The following is a 13,747-nucleotide window of genomic DNA, read 5'->3' as shown; positions in this document are numbered from 1 at the left end:
ACGATGTCAGCAGGAGAGACTACAGAAGAAGCACGCTGATAGAACAGTTCAAGATTCTGGGAAGGAAGCTGAAGATGAGGAACCAGAAGATAGCGTTCTCAGAGATCCTACCAGTACCGAGAGCAGATGTGAAAAGGCTGGAAGAACTACAATCAATAAATGTGTGGATGAGGAGATGGTGTGAGGAAGAAGGGTTCCACTTCGTGAGGAACTGGACAACGTTTTGGGGCAAGAGCAAGCTCTACAGGAGAGATGGACTGCATCTGAGTGCGGCGGGAACAAGACTTCTAGCAAACAACGTCAGGAGAGGACTAGAACAGGCTTTAAACTAAGAAGAAGGGGAAAGCCTACAGTCGACCAAGCGTCGATGATGCGGAAGAAGGTATCCCGTGAAGATACTAAGGGGAAAAAAGGCTGGGAAGAAACAAGGGACAAATTACAGGAGTCGACTAACCCAGAAGAGGAAGTTAGAAGGAATGTAACAAAAGAGAAGAAACTAAAGACCGAAGCACTGGGAAAGGAAATGAAGATAAGAAAATACCAGGATCTAAATTGCATATATACTAATGCAAGGAGCCTAAGAAACAAAATGGGGGAATTAGAAGCCATGGCCAATGCAGAGTCTCTGAAACGTGGTGGAATGAAGAAAACAAATGGGATACAGCACTGCCGGGGTACAAGCTCTATCGCCAGAACAGGTCAGGACAGAAAGGAGGTGGAATACTCTGAGAGATTGGAGAAACTGGGTCTCTTTTCCCTGGAGAAGAGGAGACTTAGAGGGGATATGATAGAGACTTATAAGATCATGAAGGGCATAGAGAGAGTAGAGAAGGACAGATTCTTCAAACTTTCGAAAAATAAAAGAACAAGAGGACACTTGGAAAAGTTGAAAGGGGACAGATTTAAAACGAATGCTAGGAAGTTCTTCTTTACCCAACGAGTGGTGGACACCTGGAATGCGCTTCCAGAGGGCGTAATAGGGCAGAGTACAGTACAGGGGTTTAAGAAAGGATTGGACAATTTCCTGCTGGAAAAGGGGATAGAGGGGTATAAATAGAGGATTACTGCACAGGTCCTGGACCTGTTGGGCCGCCGCGTGAGCGGACTGCTGGGCATGATGGACCTCAGGTCTGACCCAGCAGAGGCATTGCTTATGTTCTTATGTTCTTATGAATAGCCCTATACATAAAAGAAAGCATACAATCGACAAAAAATGGACACAGCAGAGACGACCAACAAGCTGGAATCGCTATGGGTTAAAATACCGGGAAGGAAAGGGCCTGAAATAAAGATGGGCCTATACCAGCGATGGCGAACCTATGGCACGCGTGCCAACTGTGGCACGCGAAGGCCTTACAGCTGGCACGCGCAGGGCCGCCATCAGGGCAGTACTACCAGGGGGTGCACAGGAGAGAGAGCTGAACGGGTCGATGGGGGACCCGCGGGGTTAAATATAACTCGAGCCGCGAGGCTCGTCTTCTACTTCGACTGCCCTGCTGCTCACACAGCCGATCGGAAATCTTCCCCGACGTCATCGCTGACGTCGGAGGGAGGGCTTAAGCAAAGCCCGCCCTCCGACGTCAGCGCTGAAGTTGGGGAAGATTTCCGATTGGCTATGTGTGCACGGCGGGACAGGCAGGAAATAGAAGACAAGCCTACGCGGCTTGAGCTACATTTTGCCGAGAAAGTTGCTAAGATGGGCTGGGAGACAAACGGGGAACACAAAAGGGGGAGGGAGTGTGTTTTGGACACAAGGCATGAACTTGGGAGAAAGGAAGGGAGGGAAAGAGATGCTGAGGTGGGGGAGGGAATGGGTTTTTGGACACAGAAGGCATGAACTTGGGAGAGAGGAAGGGAGGGAAAGAGATGCTGAGGTGGGGGAGGGAATGGGTTTTTGCACACAGAAGGCATGGACTTGGGAGAGAGGAAGGGAGGGAAAGAGATGCTGAGGTGGGGGATGGAATGGGTTTTGGACACAAAGCATGAACTTGGGAGAGAGGAAAGGAGGGAAAGAGATGCTGAGGTGGGGGAGGGAATGGGTTTTTGCACACAGAAGGCATGGACTTGGGAGAGAGGAAGGGAGGGAAAGAGATGCTGAGGTGGGGGATGGAATGGGTTTTTGGACACAAAAGGCATGGACTTGGGAGAGAGGAAGGGAGGGAAAGAGATGCTGAGGTGGGGGAGGGAATGGGTTTTTGGATACAGAAGGCATGAACTTGGGAGAGAGGAAGGGAGGGAAAGAGATGCTGAGGTGGGGGATGGAATGGGTTTTTGGACACAGAAAGCATGAACTTGGGAGAGAGGAAAGGAGAGAAAGAGATGCTGAGGTGGGGGAGGGAATGGGTTTTTGCACACAGAAGGCATGGACTTGGGAGAGAGGAAGGGAGGGAAAGAGATGCTGAGGTGGGGGATGGAATGGGTTTTTGGACACAGAAAGCATGAACTTGGGAGAGAGGAAAGGAGGGAAAGAGATGCTGAGGTGGGGGAGGGAATGGGTTTTTGGACACAGAAGGCATGGACTTGGGAGAGAGGAAGGGAGGGAAAGAGATGCTGAGGTGGGTGAGGGAATGGGTTTTTGGACACAGAAGGCATGGACTTGGGAGAGAGGAAGGGAGGGAAAGAGATGCTGAGGTGGGGGAGAGAATGCATTTTTGGACACAGAAGGCATGGACTTGGGAGAGAGGAAGGGAGGGAAAGAGATGCTGAGGTGGGGGAGGGAATGCATTTTTGGACACAATAGGCATAGACTTGGGAGAGAGGAAAGGAGGGAAAGAGATACTGAGGTGGGGGAGGGAATGGGTTTTTGGACACAGAAGACATGGACTTGGGAGGGAAAGAGATGCTGAGGTGGGGGAGGGAATGCATTTTTGGACACAGAAGGCATGGACTTGGGAGAGAGGAAGGGAGGGAAAGAGATGCTGAGGTGGGGGAGGGAATACATTTTTAGACACAAAAGGCATGGACTTGGGAGGGAGGGAAAGAGATGCTGAGGTGGGGGAGGGAATGGGTTTTTGGACACAGAAGACATGAACTTGGGAGAGAGGAAGGGAGGGAAAGAGATGCTGAGGTGGGGGATGGAATGGGTTTTTGGACACAGAAAGCATGAACTTGGGAGAGAGAAAAGGAGGGAAAGAGATGCTGAGGTGGGGGAGGGAATGGGTTTTTGCACACAGAAGGCATGGACTTGGGAGAGAGGAAGGGAGGGAAAGAAATGCTGAGGTGGGGGAGGGAATGGGTTTTTGGACACAGAAGGCATGAACTTGGGAGAGAGGAAGGGAGGGAAAGAGATGCTGAGGTGGGGGAGGGAATGGGTTTTTGGACACAGAAGGCATGGACTTTTGAGAGAGGAAGGGAGGGAAAGAGATGCTGAGGTGGGAGAGGGAATGTGTTTTTGGACACAGAAGGCAAGGACTTGGGAGAGAGGAAGGGAGGGAAAGAGATGGTTGTGTACACGGGGAATAGAAGAAAGGAGAATTTTTGGTCATAGGGAGGGAGGTACAGACAGTGGCATACCAAGGTGGGGGTGGGGGCGGTCTGCCCCGGTTTTACGCCCCAAGGGGGTGCACAGCTGGCCACCCTCCAGTGTTCTCCCTAGGCTGGCAAACTGCGTCTCTTTAGCCACTTGAGTGCCACCGCCGCCATTGGGATCAGGCCGGTGCCAAGTTCTCCCTGTTTTTCCCTGTGGGGCCGACCAACTCTCGCCACCCGCGTCAATTCTGATGTCGGAGAGGACGTTCTGGGCCAGCCAATCGCTGCCTGGCTGGCCCAGAACGTCCTCTCCGATGTTAGAATTGACGTCGAGTGGCGAGAGTTGGTCGGCCCCGTGGGGAAGAGAAGCAGGGCGAACTCGGCGCCGGCCTGTTCCCAATAGCGGCAGTGGCAGCCTATTCCCCAGTGGCGGTGGCAGAATTTTCCCAATGGTGGTGGCATAGGGGAGGGCAAGGAGAAAGAAAGAAAGGGGGGGGGGACAGGAAGCAAAAAAAAAAAAAAAAAAAGAAAGAGGGCTGGGTGAAACAAAGAAAAATGGGGCACGGAGAGAGAAAGACAGACATACGGAATGAAAGGGGGTATGGAGAGAGAGAAAAAGAAAGGAGGCGGCAGGGTGAAACAAAGAAAAAGTTTGGGGAGGGAATGAGGTCTAGAGGAGAGAAAGCATACAGGAGGCTGAAAAAAGGGAAGAAATATTGGATGCACAGTCAGAAGAATAAAGTGCAACTAGAGACTGATGAAATTACCAAAGGTAGGAAAATGATTTTATTTTTCAATTTAGTGATGAAAATGTGTCCGTTTTGAGAATTTATATATGCTGTCTATATTTTGCACTATGGCCCCCTTTTACTAAACCGCAATAGCGTTTTTTAGCGCAGGGAGCCTATGAGCTTCAAGAGCAGCGTGGGGCATTCAGCGCAGGTCCCTGCGCTAAAAACCGCTATCGCGGTTTAGTAAAAAGGGAGGGGGAATATTTGTCTATTTTTGTATAGTTGTTACTGAGGTGACATTGCATAAAGTCATCTGCCTTGACCTCTTTGAAAACCCGCGGAATATAAATGATAATTAACATTGTCTCTGCGTACAGCGTGCTTTGTGTTTTTAAAATTTTATTGTTGGTAGATCATTTTGACTTGGCCACAAAGGTAAGGGGGAGGGAGGGGAGCTGCTGAAAGAGTCTACCTTGACGTGGTTGCAGGCTTACAAATCTTTTGATCAAAGAGTGCGTCGACAGGGAAAAGTATGTGTGTATTCGGCCCATGAATGAAATCATTAAAACATTATAAATTGCCAATAAATTGAAATGAAAACCAAAGGATTGTGAATCAAATTGATTCTCTGACAATACAAAGATTCCAATCTTTAAAAATGATGTTACATAGTTCAGGCAACTTTATAAAGAGTTTTTAGATACTAAAATCTTGTTATTAAGGTTTAATTGACGTGCTGGCACTTTGAGGAAATTCTTTGGTTTTGTGCGGCAGTTTGGGCACTCGGGCTCAAAAAGGTTAGCCATCACTGGCCTATACTATCATCCACCCGGGCAAACCGGAGATATCGATGAAGAAATGGAAGCCGAGATGAAGCGAGAATGCAAAAGCGGTAACGGTTATTATTGGAGACTTCAACTACCCCGGGATAGACTGGAGTCTTGGAAGCTCAAAATGCGCTAGGGAGACAGAGTTCCTGGAGGCTATACAAGATTGTTTCATGGAGAAGCTTGTTAGAGAACCAACGAGAGGAAATGCTACTCTGGATCTAATCCTAAATGGGTTAAGGGGACCTGCAAAGGAAGTAGAGGTAATGGGACCGTTGGGAAACAGCGATCATAACATGATCAAGTTCAAGGTTGAGGTAGGATTACAGAAAGGAAAGAGAACCATAGCGACAACTTTAAACTTCAGGAAAGGAAACTACGAAGCAATGAGAGAAATGGTAAGGAAGAAACTTAGGAACACTTCCAAAAAATGGCAAACGGTAGAACATGCCTGATCTTTTCTCAAGAACATGGTGAGCAAGGCGCAAAATCTGTATATCCCCAGATTCAGAAAGGGGTGCAAAAAGAGTTGAACAAAAGACCTGGCATGGATAACTAAAATAGTGAAGGAAGCGATAGGCAATAAGAAAAACTCATTCAAGAAATGGAAAAAGGACAAAACTGAGGGGAACTGGAAAGAGCACAGGAAGTATCAAAAAGAATGTCACCGAGTGGTTCGAAAAGCCAAAAGAGAGTATGAAGAGAGGCTAGCCAGGGAAGCATGAAATTTCAAACCATTTTTTAGATATGTTAAAGGGAAGCAACCGTCTAGGGAGGAGGTGGGACCGCTGGACGACGGAGACAGGAAGGGAGTGGTGAAGGAGGAGAAAGAAGTGGCAGAAAGACTTAACATGTTCTTTTCGTCTATATTTACAAACGAAGACACAACCAACATACCGGAACCTGAGCAATTCTTCAATGGAAATCAAGCAGAAAAACTAACATCCATGAAAGTGAGCCTTGAAGATGTACGTAGGCAGATAGAAAAACTAAAAACTGACAAATCCCTGGGTCCGGACGGAATCCATCCAAGGGTTCTGAAGGAATTAAAGGAGGAGATAGCGGAACTACTGCAGCAAATTTGCAATCTATCCCTGAAAACAGGATTGATCCCAGAGGACTGGAAGATAGCCAATGTTATGCCCATCTTTAAAAAGGGATCAAGAGGTGACCCAGGAAACTACAGACCGGTGAGTCTGACCTTAGTTCCGGAGAAAATGGCGGAAGCACTGATAAAAGAAAACATCGATGAATATTTTGAAAGAAACGAACTTCTGATAACCAGCCAACATGGTTTCTGCAAGGGGAGATCGTGCCTAACGAACTTATTGCACTTCTTCGAAAGAATTAACAAATGGATGGACAAAGGAGACCCCATAGACATCATATATCTAGATTTCCAAAAAGCCTTTGACAAGGTGCCCAATGAACGCCTACTCCGGAAACTGAAGAACCATGGGGTGGAAGGAGACGTACATAGATGGATCAGAAACTAGTTGGTGGGTAGGAAACAGAGGGTAGAAGTGAAGGGCCACTACTCGGACTGGAGGAGAGTCACGAGTGGGGTCCCGCAGGGCTCGGTGCTCGGGCCGCTGCTATTTAATATATTTATAAATGATCTAGAAACAGGGACGAAGTGTGAGATAATAAAATTTGCGGACGACACCAAACTATTTAGTGGAGCTCGGACTAAAGAGGACTGCGAAGAATTGCAAAGGGACTTGAATAAACTAGGGGAATGGGCGACGAGATGGCAGAAGAAGTTCAATGTTGAGAAATGTAAAGTATTACATGTGGGAAACAGAAACCCGAGGTATAACTATACGATGGGAGGGATGTTATTAAATGAGAGTACCCAAGAAAGGGACTTGGGGGCAATGGTGGACATGACAATGAAGCCGACGGCACAGTGCGCAGCGGCCACTAAGAAGGCAAACAGAATGCTAGGCATAATCAAGAAGGGTATTACAACCAGAACGAAAGAAGTTATCCTGCCATTGTATCGGGCGATGGTGCGTCTGCATCTGGAGTACTGTGCCCAATATTGGTCGCCATACCTTAAGAAGGACATGGCGTTACTCGAGAGGGTTCAGAGGAGAGTGACGCGTCTGATAAAGGGGATGGAAAACCTTTCATACGCTGAGAGATTGGAGAAACTGGGTCTCTTTTCCCTGGAGAAGAGGAGACTTAGAGGGGATATGATAGAGACTTACAAGATCATGAAGGGCATAGAGAGAGTAGAGAGGGACAGATTCTTCAAACTTTCGAATAATAAAAGAACAAGAGGGCATTCAGAAAAGTTGAAAGGGGACAAATTCAAAATGAATGCTAGGAAGTTCTTCTTTACCCAACGTGTGGTGGACACCTGGAATGCGCTTCCAGAGAGCGTAATAGGGCAGAGTACGGTACTGGGGTTCAAGAAAGGATTGGACAATTTCCTGCTGGAAAAGGGGATAGAGGGGTATAGATAGAGGATTACTGCACAGGTCCTGGAACTGTTGGGCCGCCGCGTGAGCGAACTGCTGGGCACGATGGACCTCAGGTCTGACCCAGCAGAGGCATTGCTTATGTTCTTATGTCCAAGGAGGAAGGCAAGCTGGCAGTTTTGACACTTAACCAACTCAGTGCATGGAATACCTGGGAGTCTTGTTTGACATGGCCCTGGACCCAGAAGAGATTTTGGAGATGCTACAGAGACAGGCTCCTATGGCATGGCATTATCTGCAGATCTGGGGTCGATGGCGGTGACCATAGAGGTGATTTCTTGGGACAGAGCACACAAGAGACCCCTCTCACTGGTCTTCTCATACGGACTTGCTACAACAGCCGCTGCCCTGGCTACCTACAGCAAAGAGCATCCTGAGGTGGTGGCTGAGGTCAGCTTCCTTTTCCACCCTTTCCAGGGGCATGCCTCTTCATATCCCCTCCTGGAAGATAACGATTGTTGGACTCCAGATTCGCCAAGCACTTCAGGCACTAGAGAAGTTTTTGGAATTGGATTCTTGGACAATGCCGCAGCAGTAGCATATGTCGATAGGCAAGGAAGCACCAGAAGCACCTTGTTGGCGCTTAGCAGCTGAAATCCTACTCTGATGGGCAAAGGCTAACTTGCTGGTGGGCAAAGGCTCACTTGCAGGCCCTCATGGCTGCACACGTAACAGGAGTGGAGAATTAGGCTGACTTTCTCAGTCGGCAGACTCTCAACTTGGGGGAATAAATCGTCACCATTTCCAGTTGTTTGATGCCATAGTTCGCCAGTGAAGGCCTCCACAAATAGATCTAGTGGCCTCTAGTGCTTGGTTTAGTGTTGGTCCCTATGACCTTTTTCTTAAGTGCATCAATTATTTTTAGTCTGGTATGTTTTTATTGCTTTTTTTTGAATATGCTATGCTTTGTTTATCATGTTATTTTATTTGCATTGTTAGACAGTATATAAGCCCTTCTAAATAAGTAAATACTTAATAAAGGTATTGTCCTGTTTTTTTTGTGTCTTATTGACAAAGTGCTTTATAAACTGGACCCTTAATATACATAAACATTGGGACATAAAAATAGACAAATGTAGTATCCTCTGAATGGGGACGTAATTAATAACACTAATTTAGCTGATAAACTGTAATTTCCCATCAGCAGTTTACAAATGTGCTTACCATTTGTTTACCTAAATTGTACCTCTTATTGAGGTCAGATTTGAAAAAGGAGTGAGTAAATCTGAAATTGAATCCATCATTTGAAAATCCATTTCTTATATAGACTATGTCAAAAACTTAGCAAAATCAACTTTAGCAATCGTATCCTAGATCAGGTTTGGGAGGTAATCTGTATGTACTGCCTTACTTATTATACCTGTGCATGATTTTAATATCCATCTTAGTATCTGCCTTATGTTAGCCTTTTCACTGTGCATTCCTTTCTACACCCTGTGTTCTCTCTCTCTCACACCATCCTGTGTGCCTATACATACCTCTTCCTTTTACCTATGACCAATAGTGATGCCTTCACTTGCACCCTGCCATTTCTCCAGGATATCCATGCTTCCTTGTGAATGAGGCATTAGATCCCAGGGGAATCAGCTTAGGAACTTGCACATAGCTTTAAGCTCCTAGTCACAGGCTGAGTATGAGCATCTGAAATTATTTTCTCCTTTTTTTCGACAGTATCACGCCAATCTTTGCTCTATCCAGCGTGTCAGGGGAGAACATCGATCTGTTAAAGATTTTCCTCAATATCCTCCCACCACTAACTAACAGTGAGGAACAGGAGGAGCTAATGCAGCAGCTGACAGAGTTCCAGGTAGGGACGCTGGGGAGAGGAACTTTCTGGGTCTGTGTGGATGATGGGAGTTCTGTAGTTATAAATGTGCATGTATTTAAGGGAAGAAGGTTTGAGGTCTTTGCATGTATATACTGTGTGTCCCTAGGAGTTTCTGTGGCCTGTAGAAGTACATGTTACTTAGGAAGCAGGGCTTTCATGATCCCTTGGGTGTGAGCATGTATTTGGGGAAGGAAGGATTCCTTGGCATATGTACCTAGAGGAGAGTAGTTTGGACTGCTTGTACTCTGGAGTGAAATTCTGATTAATCAAGTTTCATTGATTTTTTTTTTTTTTTTCTCTTTTGCAGGTGGATGAAATTTATACAGTACCAGAGGTGGGAACAGTGGTTGGAGGAACTCTGTACAGGTAAGTGTCTTGCCGTGGGCCGTATTGTCATTGGTTCTGTTGCATAGAGGTGTTTATCTCTTTGTTATGCTTTCTTGTCTGTCTTTTTCATCTCTATTCAGTGGAATTTGCAAAGAAGGGGAGAAACTTGTGGTAGGTCCTACAGATCAAGGAGAGTTTCTGGAACTGAAGGTGTGCAGTATACAAAGGAACCGTTCTGCGTGCCGTGTCCTGCGGGCAGGACAGGCTGCTACCCTAGCTCTTGGCTCTTTTGACCGCTCCCTGCTACGCAAGGTAATTCACCTCATGCAAGCGTCTGTGAATTTCAGGAAAAGCTCTATACCATTTCTCTTGGATATTTGGGTCAGGCAGGGCTTGTTGCTGTCCTCTTTGGATACAGGTCAAGCAAAACAACATGAAATGATAACACTGTTTCCAGGATAGGGTTAGGTGACTGACTATGGGATGGTAATGTTTAATTCAAAATAAAATTTGCTAATGATGAAATGGGGATAGCACTGTGTTGGAGTAAGGCCTGATGGTGGGATACAGCACTTGGAAGAATAGTAGTATTGGTCTGTTGTGTTCCACCTATTAGTCGTACATCTTTGATCTCTTTCCAGTGTCCTAGTCATCTGGGGTTATAGGATACTTGTTTAGCTGGCTGGTTCCACTTCAAGAAGACAGTCACACAGGAGCTTTATTTTGCTGCAGCAGTAAAAAGAAGTTGCATTGCTCACTGGTGCCCTGGGTGGATATAGGTCTTGCCTACTCTTTCAGCAGGCCTATTGGTGGTACTTTTATGGTCCAGCTGGTGTAAAATGCAAATAATTCTAGCGTAGCTTATACCTTTTTCAATAATTTATACAAATCACATCAATCTGAAAGCATTAATTATGGGCTCATTTGTGTTTTTCATATATTTTAAATAGATTTTTGTTGCAGATACACAGGAGTCCATACTTGAGCTGTTGATTCCCATTTCATAGTAACATAACGTAGTAGATGACTGAATGGTCCATCCAGTCTGCCCAATCTGATTCAATTAAAAAATTTTTTTTTTCCTTCTTAGCTATTTCTGGGCGCGAATCCAAAGCTCTACCCGGTACTGTGCTTGGGTTCCAACTACTGAAGTCTCCGTCAAAGCTCATTCCAGCCTATCTACGCCCTCCCAGCCATTAAAGCCCTCCCCAGCCCATTCTCAACCAAAAAGCCATATACTGACACAGACCGTGCAAGTCTGCCCAGTACTGGCCTTAGTTCTTCAATATTTACTATTATTTCCTGCAAACTGTAGAAGGACATCCCTTTAAGAACTTGAGAACTCCTCCCCTTCTGCAGTGGAGCACAGCACCCCTCTCAGTTATTCTTTCTGAAAGTGAACTCAGAAGGTGTGTTTTGTTCTTCTCTGTTTTTTTCTTCATTATTTTCATTTTTTTTTTCTGACATATTTTTGAAGTTCTTTGGTGCTCGGAAGTCCGCTGCTCGGGCATACTCTTCCAGGGAAAAGATGCAGTCCCGCGTTGGGAGGACTGCTGCTTCCAGGACAATCTCTGAGTTCCTGCGAAGCCAGTCTGCTTTGGGTCCTTTCAGGAGCTTGGGGGTCCAACCCCTTGGGAATGACTCGCCTGCTGTTTTGATCAGAGGCTTGAGCGCAGCATGTGCGGCCCCCTGTGTAACAACGGGGTATTGGAGCTGACTTCTTAATTTCTCCCCCCTCTGCTGTGTGAGGATTCCCAGGGTGGGAGTTAGTGACTGTGGTTCATTCGGCCAGCAGCCAGAAGATTTCCTTCATTGGTTGAGGATATGAGCAATTTCTGAGGCAGAAATCCTTTCCCTGCAGCCAGTCTGAGACAAAAAGGCACCTGAAGTCACAGTGGGGTACATCGGGGTATCTGAAAATTGGAAGGTTGTGTTTTTTTTTTTTTTTTTTAAATCTTTATTAAATTTCCAAACTACCATAGTGCAAACAAACAATTTCAATATACATGCACATTAACTTACAGATATTAATGTACAACCATTTCCCCTACCCCACCCCCGATCAAATAATCAGAAAAAGTACATACCACAGGAAACCTCCATATATTCCCTGAATGAAATTCCAATGCAAAACCCTCCCACCCACCCTGGATGTGTATGCTTAAGGGTCGATAAAATAAAATCAATTATCATTCCTTACAGAACTTAGTCAGCCTGGCCTCTTTCCCAAGAGAGTTTATTAATTGCCAGGTAGTATTTGTGGCAGCTTTAACAGCTCACAGCACTATAGGGTTCAAAGTCAGCTTTTTGAAATCCCTCTCAAGCACTATACTTAGGGACCCTGCTTAATATGATTTAAAGTGACAGTTCACTTTCTGTCTGTCTGTACCGGGCTCTGTGGATGATGTCACCCATATGTGAGAATATCTGCCTGCTGTCCCTGGATAACACCCCTTACGTTAAGTAACTGTGCTTTCTCTCATAGTCCAAGAATGTGAAAAAAGCCTGCTTCTGCAGTTGCAGAATTGAGCGAGAAAGGGCAGGGCTGGATGCCTGCTTCTCTTGTGTTCCACCGTGGACCTTGGTGGGTTGGATCATCTGCTGGATAGCCATCCATCAGGGTCTGGTGATCTTGGTGGTGCCAGACTGGCCCTGGAGACCTTGTTATGTGGACCTATTGTGTGTCTACAGAGAGAGAGACACCTGAAGTTGCCTGTTCATCCGGGGCTTCTCAGTCAAGACCTGTTCCAGTGGAGAAGTGAGTGCTTTGGTCTTACAGCATGGCTCTTGAGTGTGCAACCTTTATTCAGAAGGGTTATTTGGAGACTGTGGTTACGACTTTCCTTAGGGCCAAGAAGCTAGCGACAGTTGCAGCATATGCTAAGATGTGGAAGAACTTCCAGTTATGGTGTGCCTTATGGTGTGCCAAATGGAACCAGAGAAAGCCTTCCTGCAAGTTGGCCTCGAAAAGGGACTTGCAGTTTCATCGCTCAAAGTGCTAATAACTGGTATCTCATGTTTTCAGGCTCTGGCTTCTCACCTGGACGTCACTTGGTTTTTGAAGGGGGCTCTCAAGCTGAGTCCCCTGTTGCACAGACTGTTCCCCCATCTTGAGACCTCAATGTGGTCTTGAAGGGCCTGGCCTGTGCTCCTTTTTCGGAGGCTACCCTGCAAGACCTTACGGTCAAGACAGTATTTTTGGTTGCCATAGTTTCGGCAAGAAGGATCTCAGAATTGCAGGCTCTCTCCAGCAGGGAACCATTTCTTCGTTTCACGGAGTTGGGTGTTTCGCTGCACGTGGTTCCTTCCTTCTGAAGGTGGTATCCACCTTCCATGTTAATCAGGAGTTTTATCTGCTTACCTTTCAGTTTTCGGGTTCAAGCAAACAAGATAAGCTTCTGTTCCAACTGGATGTGTGCAGGGTCATGCTCATGTACCTGGAGACGACTAATGACTCCAGCTTTCTGTTAATATTTTTGTACTGACCAGTCACTCGAGACAGGACAGAACAGTCTCCAAGGTGACCATTGCTACATAGATCCTTATGGTGATTTTCTCTTTGTATAGTTCCACAGCGAAACAGCCACCTCTTTCCCTGGCAGTACATTCCACCAGAGGTGTAGCTACCTCCCTGGGCAGAATCCCAGGCTGTTTTGCCTCATGAAATCTGTACAGCTGCTACTCTTCTTGTGTGGACTTGCTTTGATTTGCCTGATTTCTGCCTCAGGTATTGCCTGTGTGCATCTTGTGGCCTCTGCTATTTATACTGAAGATAAAGAATAGATGTGTTTCAGATATTGGGGGTTCCCCTTCTCTTTCCTCTGGGGAGGGTCCTATAGCTCCTGCTTGTTACCCTTAGTGGGTTGGATCTGAGTTACTCATGCGAGTGTTTGCTCTCTGTTTACTTGTTAAATGTTTATTGATCATTGTTTTATTTTCTAAGTTTCAGAGCAGAGCAGAATGTGTTTCTTGTCAGGGAAGCTCCCCATGCCTCTCCGCTTTTCTTGTTTCAGTGAAGTTTGATTGCTTTGGTTCCAACTGAGGGGGGTGGTTTGCTGTGCTCCACTGCAGAAGGGAAGG

General features: G+C 46.2%; 1 protein-coding gene across 1 annotated transcript in view; it reads left to right on the top strand.

Annotated features, from left to right (window-relative positions):
* The window catches only part of GTPBP2 (GTP binding protein 2), an 89,202-nt gene that overhangs the window by 51,415 nt on the left and 24,040 nt on the right, over positions 1–13,747 (top strand). Inside the window, exons 8-10 of the mRNA XM_033936808.1 lie at positions 9,184–9,319; positions 9,648–9,706; positions 9,808–9,979. Of these exons, the coding sequence (XP_033792699.1) occupies positions 9,184–9,319; positions 9,648–9,706; positions 9,808–9,979 (367 nt within the window). The remainder of the gene's footprint in view (positions 1–9,183; positions 9,320–9,647; positions 9,707–9,807; positions 9,980–13,747) is intronic.

This window comes from Geotrypetes seraphini, chromosome 3 (genome assembly GCF_902459505.1).
Source record: "Geotrypetes seraphini chromosome 3, aGeoSer1.1, whole genome shotgun sequence".
NCBI classification, from domain to species: domain Eukaryota; kingdom Metazoa; phylum Chordata; class Amphibia; order Gymnophiona; family Dermophiidae; genus Geotrypetes; species Geotrypetes seraphini.
Note: the sequence above shows the minus strand (reverse complement) of the source record. Positions and strands in the feature narration are given on the sequence as shown.